The sequence below is a fragment of the Trichinella spiralis genome, assembly GCF_000181795.1.
Source record: "Trichinella spiralis strain ISS 195 chromosome Unknown Scfld2, whole genome shotgun sequence".
Classification (NCBI taxonomy): domain Eukaryota; kingdom Metazoa; phylum Nematoda; class Enoplea; order Trichinellida; family Trichinellidae; genus Trichinella; species Trichinella spiralis.
Genome location: NW_003526941.1, coordinates 1647862 through 1666112, shown reverse-complemented (window position 1 = coordinate 1666112; position 18251 = coordinate 1647862). Strand labels below are relative to the sequence as shown.

The 18251-nt window shown below is 37.8% G+C and overlaps 6 protein-coding genes across 6 annotated transcripts; 5 read left to right on the top strand and 1 right to left on the bottom strand.

The window, feature by feature from the left end:
- The first annotated feature begins 629 nt into the window (after window positions 1-629).
- Tsp_02867 (putative globin) lies at window positions 630-1513 on the top strand. The gene is made up of 3 exons (XM_003379150.1): window positions 630-949; window positions 1070-1295; window positions 1352-1513. Exons 1-3 carry the CDS (start codon window positions 630-632, stop codon window positions 1511-1513), a joined length of 708 nt encoding a protein of 235 aa, XP_003379198.1.
- A 665-nt stretch (window positions 1514-2178) lies between these two features.
- Tsp_02866 (cell division protein kinase 8) lies at window positions 2179-3474 on the top strand. Its single transcript, XM_003379149.1, has 3 exons — window positions 2179-2563; window positions 2623-3254; window positions 3319-3474. The coding sequence occupies exons 1-3, from the start codon at window positions 2179-2181 to the stop codon at window positions 3472-3474; spliced, it is 1173 nt and encodes a 390-aa protein (XP_003379197.1).
- Window positions 3475-5210: 1736 nt separating this feature from the next.
- Tsp_02865 (homeobox protein Hox-A7) lies at window positions 5211-5861 on the bottom strand. The gene is given in 3 exon segments (XM_003379148.1): window positions 5211-5573; window positions 5587-5626; window positions 5845-5861. The coding sequence occupies 3 exon segments, from the start codon at window positions 5859-5861 to the stop codon at window positions 5211-5213; spliced, it is 420 nt and encodes a 139-aa protein (XP_003379196.1).
- Window positions 5862-7114: 1253 nt separating this feature from the next.
- Tsp_02864 (hypothetical protein) lies at window positions 7115-7423 on the top strand. Its single transcript, XM_003379147.1, has one exon. The coding sequence runs from the start codon at window positions 7115-7117 to the stop codon at window positions 7421-7423; it is 309 nt and encodes a 102-aa protein (XP_003379195.1).
- A 2624-nt stretch (window positions 7424-10047) lies between these two features.
- Tsp_02863 (putative zinc finger protein) lies at window positions 10048-14973 on the top strand. The gene is made up of 5 exons (XM_003379146.1): window positions 10048-10135; window positions 10823-10920; window positions 10969-11194; window positions 11276-11395; window positions 13328-14973. The coding sequence occupies exons 1-5, from the start codon at window positions 10048-10050 to the stop codon at window positions 14971-14973; spliced, it is 2178 nt and encodes a 725-aa protein (XP_003379194.1).
- A 1818-nt stretch (window positions 14974-16791) lies between these two features.
- On the top strand, window positions 16792-17316 carry Tsp_02862 (hypothetical protein). Its single transcript, XM_003379145.1, is given in 3 exon segments — window positions 16792-16885; window positions 16897-17057; window positions 17203-17316. 3 exon segments carry the CDS (start codon window positions 16792-16794, stop codon window positions 17314-17316), a joined length of 369 nt encoding a protein of 122 aa, XP_003379193.1.
- The last annotated feature ends 935 nt before the right edge of the window (window positions 17317-18251 follow it).

Sequence of the window (18251 nt, the reverse complement as noted above, 5' to 3'; positions counted from 1 at the left end):
TAAAACTTATCTTGTAATATTAATCATTTTAATTAAGACTTTGTGAAATCCTGTATAGTGATATTTCATGGTGAGACAGCTGTGAAGCGCCTGCTGTGCAAGCACTTCGATGCGGAAAGAAAATTTCTGACGCGCCGTACTTTCCATCTGCCTCCTTTGCTCTAAGCATCTTAATTTATTGATTTCAATCTACATTTACTTAGTTGAATGTGGGCAATGAAACTTATTCTAATATAACCAAATTACGAGCAACTGGTTAGGCCATATTAATTTAAGTTGCTCATCAACCTTATTTTTTCTTTGATATATTAACTGTTTTAGAATTCATTCATTACTGTAAGTATATATAATCCTCATAACCAATAGTATGTAGCATAACTATTTTATTTTATCGTTACAATTCTTTGTCAATTAAAAGACAATTAAATGAAATAGAAAGAAAATTTTTCCAGCTTTGCAGTATAATTGAATAATAGTCGCATTATTTAACAAAATAATATCGCTATTATTGAAGTAAATTTAATCTCTTTACTCTCTGCTTGCACAGAAGGATATTTCAGTAATGAAAATAAATTTAAAATTTCTTATTTTAGAATAAACAGATTAAATTATTTTGAACTGACTGAAAAATGTCGTTTATTAATTGCTTTGGAAACAATGCAACTGATTCATCACAAAACGATCGTTCTGCTGATGGGAAAAGCCGAAAGCGACTATTAGCCCTATTAACACCGAGGAGGCAAAGGGCGAATAAAAAAAGTGAAAATAAAAATGAAAAAAATGCTTCAACCCCTGAGGAGGTGATTTTCACCGATCGAACTGGAAATACAATAGTTCTGACAACTGACGAGCGCATCCCCTTGACTCCGAGAGAATGCTTCTTGCTCATACAAAATTGGAGGGCAATTTCTCGTAAAATGGTCGACACTGGAATTCGTACATTCATCAAGTAATTATTAATTTTATTACATGTAAAGTGTGTTCATTTTCTAATTTCCAAAAGGAAAACAATATAAAATGCTGCTTAATTGAAGTAGTACAGTTGACATGTGCATTTCAGACTTTTCAGCAACAACGTGGATCTGTTGGAGTTGTTTCCAACGGTTAAGCAAGAAATTCAATCCAATCCAGAATCTTTCGACACTGAAATACTGGAATACCACGCCCAGCGTGTAATGAGTGTTCTGGATCAGGCAATTCACCTCATAGGCGACGCAGACAGTTTCTTCAATTTGCTCCATTTATACGCCGACTATCACGCTAAAAAGCAATTATTTTCACCGGATTTTTTTTGGGTAAATTTTCCTCATAATTCATATTTTACATTCTTATATTCCGCAGTTGACTTTAGGAAATTGAACCCGCTTTGGTGGATTCAATCAAAGAAACTCTCGGTGACCGTTACACTGAAAACATGGCCAACATATATCCAAAAGTGTTCAAATTGATATTGTCAACGTTGGTGCAATTTTGTCGAGAAGCGTCCGAAAATAACACTGCCAACGATCATTGAACAGTTTGAAATTTCTTACTTGCAATTTGAAACTTGCATTCACCTATATGTTAAAATTTTTACGTATATTTGTCACATTATTGCTGAAATTTGGACTTTTCAACTTTTTACACGACATGTTGAACATAACTCGCTGATGTTAAACTTGCACACGATCTACTACACGTACAATTAATTTCATGCCTTTATTTTATAATGCGTATTTAATAGAAAAGAAATAAAAAATCAATTTAGAAAAAAAATGAATCATTTGCATGAATTCTCAGTTTCCTAGACATGGAATTCCATATAACTATGTGAAAACGCAAAAAACTACTTTAATGTACTGATTATAAATTATTCCATTGTAAATACACTTCTTTTTAATTCATTTTCAAATGTTAAAATAAATGTAAAACTTATCATATGCATTATTAAAATATAATGGAAAATTCTGAAATATGTGAAATTTAAAATAATTATATTAATCATAATGTATAAAAATACTTTACTGATGCGTGAAAAAATTTAATTTCTACCATTACAATAATAAGTTATCCTTGAATTTTTTTAATTACAGTATGCTTCCGTGAAAAATTGCTGAATTAACTGTGCAATGTTTGTATTAACAATTATTTTCCAGTTGAAGAATTTATTTTTGTAGCATTTTGCAATTTTAAGTCGATATGGTTGATCACGATTTCAAGATGCGTTTGAACGCTCAACGCCAACGAGTCGAAGATATGTTCGATTTCGAAGGTCGAAAAGTTGGTCGTGGCACTTATGGTCATGTGTATAAAGCATGTCCTCGGAACGATGACGGCGAGTATAAAAATCAGTATGCAATAAAGTTGATCGAAGGCGCCGGAATTAGCATGTCGGCTTGTCGAGAGATTGCTCTGCTACGTGAATTGAAGCATCCAAATGTGATTTCGTTGCAGCGAGTATTTTTGTCTCATTCGGATCGTAAGGTGTGGTTATTATTCGACTACGCTGAGCACGATCTTTGGCACATAATCAAATTTCACAGAGCCGCCAAAGCAAGCAAACGTACTGTGATGGTTCCCAAGGGTAAGCGTAAAGAAATCGCATTGAACCATTAAGTCTCTGAATGATTGTGTTGCGTTCAGGAATGGTGAAAAGTTTGCTATTTCAAATTTTGGACGGGATTCACTATTTGCATTCCAACTGGGTTCTGCATCGTGATCTGAAACCGGCAAATATATTACTGATGGGTGACGGCCCGGAACGTGGCAGGGTGAAAATCGCCGACATGGGTTTTGCTAGGCTTTTCAACAATCCTTTGAAGCCATTGGCGGATCTTGATCCAGTAGTGGTGACATTTTGGTACCGCGCCCCAGAGTTGCTTTTAGGAGCTCGTCATTATACGAAAGCGATCGACATCTGGGCAGTTGGATGCATATTTGCAGAATTGCTGACTTCGGAACCGATTTTCCATTGTCGTCAAGAGGATATCAAAACAAGCAATCCATATCATCAAGATCAATTAGATAGAATATTCAACGTGATGGGCTTTCCAAACGAAAAAGATTGGGAAGATATTAGAAAAATGCCAGAATATCAAAAATTGACAACTGATTTTAAGCGCAACGCGTATCTTAATTCCAATTTACAAAAATACATGGAAAAGCATAAAGTGAAGTCAGAATGTCGAGCTTTTTTGTTATTGCAAAAATTGCTAACAATGGATCCTACAAAGCGAATATCGGCTCAAGAAGCGATGGATGATCCATATTTTAAAGTATTATTACTTTTTTTTTGTATTGTTAGACAATGTTAAATTGGCTGTCATTGCTTTTGAACAGGAAGAGCCAACACCAACTTCGGATGTTTTCCTCGGCTGTCCAATACCTTATCCAAAACGGGAATTTTTAACAGACGAAGAGACGGAAGAAAAATCAGAAATGACAAAGCAGAGTACACAGGCAACTTTGGTATATTATTTTGTTCAGTTTGTTTGAGTGCAGCTAATTACGGGAAATTGGTTTTTAGCCGCCAGTGGCTACGTTGTCGACGGTTGGATCGTTGGATCAACCAGGACCGATGAAAAAGATGCGGATGAATGCAGAATTTGGCTCCGGAGCTCCGAATCCGAATGTCATACATCCGGCAGTGACGTCAACCATGCAGTCGACCATGGTCTCGGCTCAGATGCACAACATCAATCCATCTACGGTGACCATGTCATCGAGTTTGAATTATGGTCAAGTTTTTCCTCATCGTTTTTAATAAATTCTCTGATCATTCGTAAACTTTTTTTTTATCAATGCTGTATTTATATTACACTTTCAACATTATATATATATGATGGGTGTTTTTCGTTTTTATTATTATTTCAAAGTTGAAATGAAATTGCACATCTTTGTACTGCAGTAAAGCAGATGGAAAAAAACTTACTTTGTGCTTTACTGCTTGCTTTTTTTGGCACTGTCAAATTCCGCTAGTGTCCGATGGAAAAAGTTGAGCGTGGTCGGTTGCTTTCTTTACCAGGATTAGCTGACAAAGATCGGCCCGGCTTTGTCGAAGCTTTGAATGGTGACAGTGAATCGATAGCGACGAATTAAGCCTGTTTCAGTATTAAGCTTCTACTGATGGTCGTTTGCAACAAATGACCACGGTCGAAGAAAGCGCCAAAAGAGACCGGCCGGCTTTTTCCACTTGATTCCACTTGAAAAGTGAAGGAAACCGTGGAAAAAGCAAGTGGCTCGCGTGAACAAGTCAATAACCGTCAAATGGAGAAATGTTTAAAAGTGAAATGTGCGAACGTTTTTCTCATTGTGCAGTGCAAGTTTGCAAATTTGTTTGTTTAATTTGTTAACTAATATCTACCTATGCCCAGTTGAGCATTTTTTGAGATATCCTTTACAATAAATTGTTGTTGCGTGGTTGAAAAAGTTTGCATTAAAGACGGTAGAAAAAAACAGTTTCAAGTTGAAAGTTTCTCTCAACAAGCACCGCTTATGATTGAAATAAACAGATTCTAATGTTGGTAAAAATTTGAAATTCTCATCGAATTTACAGTATATTTGATGCACAGGTAATGTAGCAATGTTTTGATTTTAGTGAATTATTTTGAAAATAAATTGTTCAATTGCAAACTGGTTGAAGAATATTTTTCAACAATAGAAGCGAAGCTGATAGTTTGAAGTAGGGTGAATTTTTTTGACAAAGAAAGTGAAACAAAAGTATTTGAAAAAGTTTTAAAATGTAAAAATTTCATATAAAGCATAAGATATATATACATATATACATATTGCTTGGTAAAGTTAAATGGTGATTGTTTTGATTGAAAACTTTTCCCATGCTGATTGCAATCCACCACCAGCATCATCATCATCATCGTATATCAGGTTGTTTGTTGATCATCAGAGGTAGTGGAGTTTTTACTTTATTTTTTATGCTGTAAATATGTGCCTAGGAAAAATCAGCTATTGTATTCCCACTGTGATATGAGTTTTTTGCATGTTTCGCATGTTCAATGGCAACAATATTGCAACATTTGTTTTTGTGCAACGAATTTTCAAGTGAAAATGTTTTACGAAAACTCAGTTATTGTTTTTAAATAAGTGATGATTATAATTATAATTTTCTATTGTTCAAATTTGAAATTAAAATTAATAATTCACATTTTTGTTCGAAAATTTTCGAATAAACAATTTCAAATGATAGTTTTAGGTTGTTTTGAAAATTGTCGGCGTCATGGTGGTGGTAGAAATTCCAGAGAAAAACAATTGTTTGGTATTTTTTTCTGTTTCACCATAGAAGGTGGAAAAAAAATTGGTACAAGTGTTGGATTTGTGTAGGCGGGGCAGGTTGGTGCTCCGTCGCGACGAAACGGTCGCCGCCCGCGTGGGCGTCCAGGGCCGTCAAAACGACGCCAATGAGCTGAACGCTCATTGGCTGTCGTTGGGTTTTTGCATATTGTTTCTTTCGGTTTTTTCCATTCTGGTCTTGTTTCTCGTTTGCAACATTTTGCACATTTTGCGGTTCTCACTCGACACTCAGTCACTTGACTCGTCACTTCACCGAAGTCGACAGTTTGCCCACCTTGACTCGCCGCCTTCGCACTTCACCTTCGTCGAATCTTCAATTGGATCGTTATGCGAAGAAAAGCTGTAAGTATTTTTTACATTTTAATTTTCAATTTTAAAATTTTAATACAATTAATTAATTAACAACGCTTGTCTCTTTCTTCTTCTTCTTCTTCGCCAATTCAACAGTTCAAAATTCTTCCACTTACAGTATATGTACATATATAGCAATTGAACAATTTCAAAATTGTCAAATTGTAATCACGTTATACAATTATGTTGCTTGTTTGTTTTTTTTACTGTAAATTAGTTGTCATTATTAATATTCAACTTTACTCGTAATTTTTAATCAACTCTCTTCAAACAAATATTACTAATCGTGTGAAAATTAATTTGTTCAAATGATTATCATTTTTTCTGTGTGTGTGTGTGTGTGTGAGTGCGTGCGTGTGTGCTGTACACTGTTTTCAGAACCGGTTTTCAACATTATTCTTTCATTCATTACTACCGTACAAAGATTCAGTTGCAATTCAATGCACAGGTTCGTTTGTATTTGAAATACGACTACTGTAAAGTTGTCGCGTTGGGCATGATATGACAATTTTTGAATTTTTTTCGAAAAATTTTTAAAACAATTGTTTCAACAATATTAATTATTAAATTAATAATTTTCTTTTCGATAAATTTCCATATGTTACGATAATACTAGCGAATAATCGGATGAGAAATGTTCTAAAGTTTGAAAATTGCATCATCAGATTATTTATTTAAATTTAATCAAATTATTAAAAAAATCAAACAACAACATCTGGTGTAGCTTGCACAAGCATTTCTCCGTTTCTACAAGTGTCAATTTTATTCTGACGACTGTCATTTTCCGTGTGACAACTGCAAGTTCACCATATGCTTGTGTTGGAAAGCGCGATGAAAAATATTTTACTTCGTTTGCAAAAGTGGCGAAAACCATGTGGAACAGTGCAATAGTTTGGAACTGGCCGAGATGATTTGTCCAATTCAACGTGGAAAACAACAAACACACACGCACAACAGCTGTACGTGGAAAGCGAAACTGCTTTTTAATTGCTACTTGGACAGCAAATTGCCGTGAAAAGAAAAGGATGAAAATTAATAACAAGGAGCTGTTGGTGGTGCTGCTTGTTCAGCCGGAGCCGGTTCTGTAGCTTTCATGCATTATGCCGGGGTGTTTTGTCATTTGGCCATTTTGCTGACGATGATGCATGCGCGGGCGTTGGCTTGTGTTTGTTGGAAGATGTGGAAAAAAATCGGGTCAAGCAACAACAACGACCAAAAGCAGGCTTTTTCCAGAAGAAATTGACAATTGGTTGCTGTTGGCCCCGGGGCTTGTCACGGTGTCGTCGTCGCTTTTTTTCCAACCCATTATTAATATTATTATCTTCAAAAGTCCGCTTGTGATTCATCATTATTCGTCCGGTGAATCGGGTCGAAGCTGAGCTTGGCCGGTTCTTTCTCTCTCTCTCTCTACCTACATGCTCAGAGCGGTTATATTGTTGCATGTTTCATAAAATTTCAATTTTCTGCTCTTTTCTCCATGTCAGTTTTGCTTCAGTTGAAAAATTTTCGCCTACCCTCTCTGCTTCTGCCACTTCCATGCTTTTCATCCGTGAACCACCGCCCTTGTCGGCTCTTAGCTGCCGCTGGACTCCAACCGCGTGCAGCAGCACAATGCAACTCTTCCCTACTGTTGCCGAATTTTCTGCCAAATTACGTCCTTGAAAGCGCCTTCCAAACTGGACCCCTCTGTGCCCCTAGTGTCGCAAGTGCAATTCCAATCCCGACCCAACCCAACGCTAATGACGCTAAATCTTTTCCAACTTCTCCAACGGCACTCGTAATTTGATGCATTTCATATGCAATGATCGTATATTGCAGATAATTTTATCACATTATTATTTTTCTTATTTGAAATTGTCAAAATTACCGGCATGATTACGCTTTTCTTTGGTCATAGCTGGTCAGTAATTTCTGCTTTTCGCTTCTGGGACAAGCAAACAAACAGCCAAGTCCAAAAATTTTCTTCTCTTCACATCCAGTCAAGGTTATCGCTTGATGTCGTAAGCGATTCGGTATGCGCCGTTTGTCAAATGTGTCCAGTCACTTTGACAGTCAACTGCCGAAAAATAAAGCACTGCTAAATGGAAGGTCGTCATTTTTCGACTTGGTTTAATCAGAAAAAGATTCCAAACAGAACTATCTATGCCCTGATTGCATTTCACGAGCCAAAAATTGATCAGCTCATCATTATTATTATTATTCTTTTCTCCACGTGATAGCTCATAGAAAATTATGCATCTCTTTTCAAGACTTATTTATTGTTTTGAATATAGATTTTTTGTTGCTGTTGCTTTTTTAAGCTCATATCAATACAAGCAAATGCTTTGCTGCTTTGCCAAATGTGGTTGGTTCTTCAGTCAGTTGAGTGTTTGAGTCAACAGTTGAGAAGGAATTGCATAAGAGGAAAACAAATAATTTCTTGCTAACCGCTTTTGTCAGAAATCTTGTTCAGAACAGACTGCTTCTCTTGTTAGCTTATATATGTATATATTATACGGCAGCTTATAAAAATGTCGAAGCTGAATAAAATTTGGTCGTTGTTGTCGTCGGCTGAAGAGAGTATTATGGTCACGCTGCGACTGAAACTTGTTCTCCAAGCGTAAGCTTCTTCTGCTCTACTCGAGCCAAGGACGACGACAAACTGCCTTTTAGGCGCTTGTCAACGCATTTTTACAATTCTCTCAAAATGCATAAGGCAAGCAAGCTATTGCTGATGCAAAATGAAGATTGCAAAAAAAGCGGGACAGGTTGAGGCCAGGTGAATACATACAGCTGCTTTGCTGCTATATGCATGCAGTGAAACCAGGTTTAAAATTCTCCTTCTGTCGCTTGCAGTGGAACAGAACAAACACGTCGAAGCTGCCTCAGTTGTGTTTTTCAACCATGCATTATACGAGTTTCATCACTGCGGTGATCTGGTGATTTGGAATGAGCGTGTGATCAAGTAGGTGAAGGTCGAGAATTTTGTTCACCACTTTGCCTGCTAAAATGCATTTTCTTACCTCTCATCGCACCTGCTAAGCTGTGAAAAGCTTTGCTTTTACGAATGAATGAAAAAGGAACGATATTTTTTTCTTATTCAAAATTCTATTACAATTCTATAATATACATATATATATATATATACATTTATTTATTTATATATGTATGTGATTTGAAATTTTCTTCTTACAACTAAAATTGAATTTCAACTTCCAATTATACTTAACAGCATAATCTGGAACAGAGTTAGCTGGAGAATAGCTAGTGTAGTGCGCTTTCTTTGATCATAGCAGGTGAGGCCATCAAGCCTTTTTCATTAGATCGTGTCAAGTTTGCAATTTCAAGTTTGATTTTGAAAGCGAATGACAGGAAATCTAAAGGCCAGTAACCTTCTACTTCTACTTCTACTTCTTCTTTTAACCTTACACTTATTTAGCTATATGATGGTCAAACTGCTTTCTTGATTATATAATAATGCACAATTACGGGCAGTACACTTGGAAAATTTTTGTTCAACTGTCTTTTGAAAATAGGATGCATTTCTTCTCTTATTGAGCAATTTAGAAAAAAATTGCAACAATTACAGTTCTCATATTCCAGTTTTCGCATAAGCATAACTATTTACTTTCACGCTTGATAAACAAAATGCAATATTTACGAAATATGCATTTCCATTTATCCAATTTTAAATTTTCGTACATACATTTTGTATTGTGTTTATTTATTTGTTGAATGAAACAAAGTTTAAATAATTAGAATAGAATTAAAAGCAGCAACACACACACATGCACACATACAGAAGTTGTTAATGGACCATATGCAAGCTTGGAGAAAGAAGCAACTGCTTCACTTTTGGAAATCTGAGTCAGCAGACGCTGAGATAAAAATCGCAATACTTTTCTGAATAATAATACAACTGCTTATCACAGATGGTAAACTATTTCCGTTCTGATCAGCTTGCTTCTGCAAGCTGTTATAATGGTTGGATTGTTTTATGACTTTTCACCAGCACGCAATAGGTCAATTGCAAAATAAAAAAAATAAGTTGTTTATATGGCAGTGGATCGATGTAGAATTGGGAAATACGATTTGTCACCGAGAAATGAAAAAAATAAAACAAATCTCGTGGGAATGTTCGGCAAGCTTATCACAGCTTTGTAGTGACAAAGCTCAGTAAAGCGATGTTTAGATTTTTGAGAGAGAGAGAAAATAAAAACTGCTCGAATATTGAAAAGCTTGGCTAAATCATAATCGCTGACCGCGACTGAGTGGTCAGGTCATTTGCTTTTGCATGCATGGTGAGCTTAATGTCTGGGAACAGGACTTGGTAGAACAGTGGCAGGTCACCGGGTGACTTTTGATAGCCTCGGCCCTTTTGGCCGGTGGCTGCCGAAAAGCCGCATTTTACGACCATTATGAAAGGAGCCTATGACCTTGTACAGAGATAAAGCCGTTGTGTTGCTTGTTGAGAAAGTGACTGATGGTCACTTGCTATCTATACGTCCAGATGTGGATAGTAAGAACTGTGATTGACGGCTTTATGTATATTTTGTTATTAAATGGCCACTGGTTTATTAGTAAGTATCTGCGCACACACAATATGCATATATGCTTATATATGTATCAGTGTGTGTGTGTGTTTGTGTGTATGTACGCGCACGCGCATATAGTTAGTTAGTTTACAAGTTGCACTGATAATTCTGACGTCAGCATGAGCTAGTATAGAGCGCTGCCTAGCGTATGGGTGAAAAATGTCCGTATGTCTTTGCTCTAAACTGTAAGGCACAGTCGTTTTCTAGGCCGACTGCTCTGGAGTGCATTCCAAGCCGGCTGGAGAGGCTAGAACGCCGTTTATCGATATGTATGCAGGACAAGCCCCAATTTAGCAGCAGGTTGCGTTCAAGGTTGTCTCTGTTTCTCGTTTGCTGATGCTGCATTTGAGCAGTGAGCAGCAGTAGCAGCTGCAGACTGTACACCGAGGCAGAGCAACTTTTATTCAACAATCTTTTTCTTCTTTTCCTTCTTAGGCAACTATTAAGCTTGTTTCTACAACTTCGTGCGAGTTTGTGCTTCTTTTATTTGGTTAATAATAATAATAAGAGTAATAATAATTTTCTTCACCAGTCGGGTAAAAAATGTTGCTGATTAGCTTTTTTGTGATAAAAGCAGCATCTTTAAATTGGTAGACAAAAGATACTAGCAGCAACAGTAATTGGTAGTTGGTCAATAGCCGTTGGCAGTGGTGTAGAGAATTCGCGCAGCTTTTTACTCACCAACTTGGCATTGCCTTTCTTAGTTGATGTATTTTTCTTTTGACAGCCGGTTGTTTGCCGTGTTTCCACTGGTCAGTACCTGCTGCCGGTCAGACACTCAACACCAAGCGTGGCCACTTCTGCCTCGGACGAGCACGAAGCGGCCCCAACAAGAACGGCACCTTTCACCTATTCCTCTTACCCGTTAGCTGGTGCAACAGCGCCATCGCCGTTGCTTCCCGGTTCCACCACAGTCCAATCACCGGCTGCACCGCTTTCTGACATGCCTTACAGAAGCGAATTACGACGCCCCGACCTCAAAGGTAAATGCATGAAGAAGAAAAAATAATAATACTCATTTTATTTATCAATGGAAAATTTATGCTTTTCTGTATTTTATTCAGGAACATTTCGTTGCTCGCTGTGCAACAAAATCTTTTGTCACAGCAGTTCCTTGAGTCGACATCGCATGCAAGCACATTTCAAAAGCTACACATGCACACTTTGCAACAAAGAGATTACAAGTGAGTGTAATGTTTTTTTTCGATTTATCCATCGACATCGACTGATATTAGATAATTAGTGTTCATTTTCTCTTCTGCGATAACTGTTGTTAATTTGAAAGGAAATAATCTTCTGAAATTTCAATCAATTTGCACGATATTAATATTTTTCATTTTCTAACTTCGTACATTTCTTTTTTCCTTGTAAAAAATGAACATGAGAAGCAGAAAGTGAGAGTGAGTGAAGAACAAACAGTTCCATTTTGGGGTTAAATAGCAGCTTTATATGGGTGCGGTCCAGAGAAAAAGAGTCAGCAGGGGGTGGAAGAGAACCAGCAAACGGGGGTGTCAAATTCTGACGTTTGACTGATGATCATCGTGCAGTATGAAAAAGTTGGTTGCAAGCTTTCGGCTATGAAAAGCAGCGTCAACAGTAGGTAATAACCGGAAAGTTGCGATGAAAGGCGGCCCAATTTCGTCATGGCTATCTCATGCTCTTTCTTTCTTGCCTGAACGATGAAGTATGCCAGAGACCAGTGTAATAAACTACCACTTTGACAAGCCGCTATTTATTTTTATTTCGTATATCTTTTTTTTTCATTGTTCATTTCATCTTTATCATGCATGCATGCACCAATGGAATAAGATCAAGTTGAAATTAATGATTGGCTAATTGATTAATTAATTAGCAAAAGTGAAATTGGACTAAGTGATCGAGCTTCGATCTGAAAACAAGAAGCAAAAAGATGGAAATGAAAAAATATTTTTTGCTCAAGAAGCACCGATAAAGATCGTGCCAATTTTGTACAGCTTGCATGCACGACTGCACGACTGACCGACCGCTCAGCAAAAGACACAGCCGGTCTTCAACAGCTCTTCTTCGCCCCTTCTTCACGTTCACATTCAATGCCGTTCCATACGCGTCATGTTTGGCTTATTTGGTAAACAAAATCCGCCCCACGTTGCTGCCGGCAATGCTGCTGCTGCTGCTGCATCACTTGAACGTGAACAACAAAATGAAATGAAATGAAGAAATTTTTATGCAAAATTTTCCCCAGCCAATAATAATGCACTGTCGATTTGAAGTTTCAGAAATTCAGCTTTTCTATTGCAGCTTTTTAGAATTGTGACGTGGAAATGAGATGCGGGCAGAATTAGCGCGTAGCTGATACAAGCCAAAGCGGCCAGTGGCGGCAAGCAACTTTTCAGTCGGGTTTTTATTGGTCAAAATTAATCGTAAAAGAGAGCAAGCGAAATCAAGGTGTGGTTGTAGAAATTTTGCACTGTGCAAGCTGCCTCAGATGATTGTTGATTAAATTTGTTTTTTTTCCATAAACATTTACAAATATTAAAATATAAAAACGACAACAACAAATGCACATCGTTAGCTGAAAGAGAGAATGAAAGACAAAAGCACGACCCAGTATTTAAATACAATGAATCATTTATACAGTTTAACGATTGCCTTTGCGGAAGGAGGTTCATCGTATCGTCGGCCGTTGTTCTATTAATGCCACGCTCCATTTAGCGTCGCTGCTAGTTCCATTACAAGTGATTCCATATAAGAACCAGTCAGTTCAGGACGTGGGCTGAATAAGTTTTGTGCTTATTCTTCTTCTTCTTCTTCTTCGTCAGAGAACATTTAGCAGCAACAACAACAACAACAATATTGATAATAGGAATTGAAAGCTTAATTGCTATTTTTAAAATTTCTCAATTCAATTTCTGTGTATTTTTTTTATTTATAAAATTATTTTCATGTTTAATTTTCAACTAGGAAAATTTATTCTTCATAAAACCCCTCCTTCAGATTGTTCACTTTCGAATATCTGTTTATTACTAATAGAGAGCGTGCGTAAATTGTAGGTAATGAAACTTTACGGGCTCATATGTACAAAAGTCATCAAATTTCGCGCATGTTCATGTGCCGATGCTGCAATTGGGCATTTCCAGACAAGACGAGCCTGCATATTCACATGCAAGCGATGGCCACCGGTAGTCCTGGCAATGTGTCGATCATTGCGAAAAGTTGCACAAGTCCGCCGATGGCTTCTACACCGATTGGCGTTTTGAACACCAGCGCGCCGAGTGGCATTTTCCCGCCGGTGGTTCCAAGTCGAGACGAGCTAATTAATCGTCTCCGCGAACGTGCCATGGTTCGTGGCATTGCGAATCCGCCCAGCGGACTCGACCTCACCGGTCTGTTTCCTGGCTTGTCGAAATTTCTACCCCGACTCGACGACAGCCCGTCCGCGGATGATATCAAAGACGACGAGCTGGGTTTGGCTGATTTGAATGGCAATTCGTTGATGGGCGCATCTCGTTCCGGTTGCGAGTCCACGGACGAGGCTGAATCGTTCAGCTACGACGGTATGGAGATCAGCTGCACCGCTGAGCAGAGTCCGGAGTTGGGGGTCAGTTGTGGCGATGAAGCCGGCAAATCGGACTTGGACGGCTCTCGGTTGGCCCAAGTGTGCAACGATTTGCGCATGAAAAGGGCCGAATCTGCGGCGCCGGACTCGAACCAGTCGGATATTGAAGAATCGGTCGATATGGGCAACGGTCAGCTGCCACTGACGAGCACAGACGAAGCTGTGAGTGAAGAATTATCGTCGAACAATTCTGAACAACAACCACAACAACACCAGGCAAAGCAGCAACTGGAAAACCAACGGCACCGGGAACAACAGCATGACACAAACGAAGAACAAGACCAACACGATTTGCCACTGCTGAGATCCGCGATCAGCGCATCTCCGATGAGCAGCTTGCTGTATCAGAAGAAGTTGCACAACACAAATCGGCATGGGTCGAAAAACAGCCGCCATGCTGGCGCGGCTGCGAACAACAATCAACCCACCATGTATCCATCTCCCGCATTTGCCGGCTTCATGTATTCGGCTGTGAACAAGCCGTTCACTCAACATTTGTTCGCCGCTGCTGCTGCCGCCGCCGCTGTCGGCTATCCTCTAGGTCCAATCGCTACTGGTGGCTATTTTCCATTTGCCAGTTTTTTCCCGGATCCTTCTGAAGCCGGGGCCGGTGGCGGCCAAACGGTCAGCAACAGCAACAACAACAACAATTCATTGTGGATGTTCGACGGTGGATGTACGTCAGCTGGCAACACTAGCGGTGGAGCTACAACTACCGCTGCTGCTTCGACCACAACGGCCACCAGTTCGTCGCAGGGTTTGAGCCCTGTGGGTTCGGTGGGTTCCGTTGCGAGTCCGAAGCCGACATCGACCAGCGGGGGCGGCAGCGGGGAACTGTTGTCCGTCTCCGGCTCATGTTTTGATTGTCAACTGTCCAAGGGTAAAGTTGCCCAGGCTGAGAACCGGTGTCGCTTTTTGGAAAGCAAAACTACAAGCCAGGAAAGCAAAATTAGCCGCCTGGAAACTCGCATCAGCACTCTTGAGGCGAACAATCGTCGTTTCGACGCCGAAACGCATCTTCTCCGTGACCATTGCGAAAAGTTGGAACGTCGCATATTGGAATGCCAGGATCGAGCGTTGCGCTATTTGCAAAGTCAAAATTACAACGTTGAATCAACTGAAGAGGTGCTCTTGGAAATCCTCGAAACATGCCAGGTGTACAAGTGATCGAATTCTACTACTTATTCTTATTTATTCTTCTTCTTATTATTATCATTAATTTCTTTTTTTTTAAATTCCTCTTCATTCTCCTCATATTTCTATGCAAAGGAGACATCCCCAAATAAATAACCGTAGCAGCAGCAAACCGTAACAACAGAGCTGTAAACGGAAACCTTCCTTTTACCTCAAAATGGTCTGTTTCTCATTTTTAAACCACTACGACAACCTCGCGCCTTTCTGCTAGCCTTATTACGGTGATGGACTGAGTGCCCTGAACATTGAAGTTTGTTACATTTTCTTACTTTTTTATCCCTCGTCATGCATGTCAGGATTTTTTCCCCAAAAACATCCATTCATTCTTTCTTTTATTCCTGCACGTTGATTCTAATGCTTCTTCTTAGTTTAATGTTGTTGTTGTTTTTTTTCCATTTTTCTCTATCGTTAAAAAACGTTTCTTTTTTACGTTTGATTCTTTTCTGTCAGTTTTTTTTCATGCAATTTTATTTTCATTGCGCCACCAGTGCGGTCGCGCTGCCGTTTCATACAGAATACATTGCAGGAGCTATTATTTGTCAGAAAATTATTCCGAAAATAAAACTTCATTCTGAATTTTAAAAAAGCATTGTTTTTTTATTGTACTTTTATATTGTAAATTTGAAAATCTATTGTTTTCAAATAAATTAATTTTAATGAAAAATTTTTTTTCGATCAATCAAAAAACATCTCCTGCGAAAAACAATACATAAATATTGTTAGTTGAAAAGGAATAAGTTTCCATGAAACTGTGATTTGAGACTAGCCCGAAGCTGTCGACGAGTAATTTATTTTCTACAGTAAGTCAACCGATAAAAACCTGCAAATCTTTTACTTGTACGGTATGTGTGTGAAATGTCATTTTTGGCGCGCGAACGAGTGGTGTGTGCGTGCGGTGTTGAAAATTTCAAAGTAGGTTCAATTGCAAACAAGCGCAAATTTCAAATTGTACCATTCAATGCAATGATCTTTGATCTGTCAAAGCATTGTTTGGTATTTCAAATTTATGCAAATGCGCTTTAATTTGAAAATCAGAATCAAAGATCGATTGATTGTTGATTTATATTTTTTAGATTGTTCGTGTTCTTTTACAGTTTTGTGTGGTAATGAATGTTGGCGTTGAATTGTTCGTCGAATGAATGTTTGTGGCGTCAACTTCAGTTCGAATCGAAATCATTCAAATCTACCTTCGGTTGAGCAATGTTTTCAGCGATGGGTAAGTTTGAAAAAAATTTGTTGATTTTGAACGTTAGTTTTCCATGAACTAACAATACATTTTATTTGAATCGATTTTATTACAAAGGGTTTTGTAAAATGTATTTCAAATTTCAAAATATGAAAAAAAGTATTCGCATTTGGTCAGTTTGAAATCGGTCGAAGAAACCGGTTTTGTAATTAATTTGAAAATTGGCGCCAAGTTTGTTCTAGTTTTCTTGTTCATGTACAGGTATTCATCGTAGGATTTTCAATTGCGCGTTCGGTGGTGAATAATTTTCAAGTATGAAAAAATGAATACTATATCAATCAGAAAAAATTGATCGGACAATCTTATGTTCATTAAAAGTAATGTAAAAAGGAGGAACCGAAGAACATTTGATTTGAATTTGAATAATTTATGTGTTCAGTTCTTCATTTCATTATTGCAATTGAAGCAAAATGGAAAAGTTTCGAAGATGTGAAGCATGATTTGAATTTGAAATTGCTGTAGATTTCAAATTTGGTTTGTTTCATTTTAAAGTCTTTGAAAAAAAGGGAGCGGCAAAGAGTGAAACTGGCAGTTCAGTTTTATTTATGAGCGTAAAGGGATTGCTTGAATCAAGTGACAGTGGTGAGGGTGCATTTGGAATTTGGCAATTGAAATGCACATTTGGTTGTTGTTGTTGTCGTTAGCCTGAGATGGACTGGAAGAAATTGCATCACATTGGAGAAGTGAAACGCATCAGTTTAATCGAATCGACCGAAAGCTTTCAAAGGCGCGTGCGGTTAGCAAATTGCGATTAAATGCTTTAAATCCTTTTCTCGTTGACGTCCGCGTAACCGGCACCGCGTTTAAGCATGTTCGATTTTTTTAATGTTATGCTGCTGCTGCTGCAGATAATAGATTTCAGCTTGTTGCGCAATTTTGTGGTTCAAAAGCAAAGACAATAACTTTTCTTCTTCATTTTTTTGTAAATATATTTTCATAATTCATTTTTCAATTAGAACATCAAGCAGATCAGTGAACACAAGCAGTTGACAACTTTGAACAATGTCGATTATCGTATTTCAAATGTTTCAAATAATGATGCTCCTAAAGCAAAAAGCAAAAGCAATTGACAGCTTGAAAAGTGTTAATATGATATATATGTATATATATATATGTATGTATGTATGTATGTATTTATGCAAAATTGATAGATGAACAAGGAAAAGATTTATTTGTGCTTGAATCCCCGTGGGTGGTTTTGCATTTCTGTTTTCTGAACAACAGACAAAGTGGCGACAGCTGAGCTGCTGCCATTGCGGTCAGTGATAGCGGTGAATATTGTTTATTCCGATGCTTGTTTAAGCTATTTTTGCTTGCCATGTTGCGCGGCAAAGCCATTTTTATCGACTCTTAAGCCCAGAGAATGGCCGCCTTTCGCCAGCCGACCGAACCTAATCAGAACTGCAATTTATCACCAGTAATTATTAAGTTCCTTTTAAAATGTTTTTTTTGTATTCTTCTTCTTTCTTTTAATTCGTTTTAAAGAAATTAATTATCTACATGTTGTTGCTTTGAATACGAGGCAGGAGAATTGCTTTTCTTTTATTCAGTTTCATCAGTAGTAATCAAGTTGGTGATTGAAGAAATGGGCGCATGCATACAGGAGCAGAGGTTAATGCTATATGAAAGAAAAGTTTTTCGAATGTCTTGCAAGCAAGTTTTTGACCAATTTTATTTTTGTGCATCGAGCATGCTTTTATTACAAGCATTTCACATTACACTATTCTTGCATTCTCTCTCAATTACAAATTGTCCTCCTGATTGTCAACATGCGATCGTTAAAGTGTTATCAACGAATGAAAAAATTCAAAGAGAGAGAGAGAGAGAGACAGAGAAGAGGCTTGTTTGAAGAAACATCTTCAAATTTATCAGAATAATTATGTGTTGGTTGCATGATCATTTATTATTATTTATTCATATTTATATTACTTTTTGAAAATTATCTTCGATGTTGTTAATTTTATCTCTTGTTGTTTGAAAATTATTATTCACATTCACTTTTACC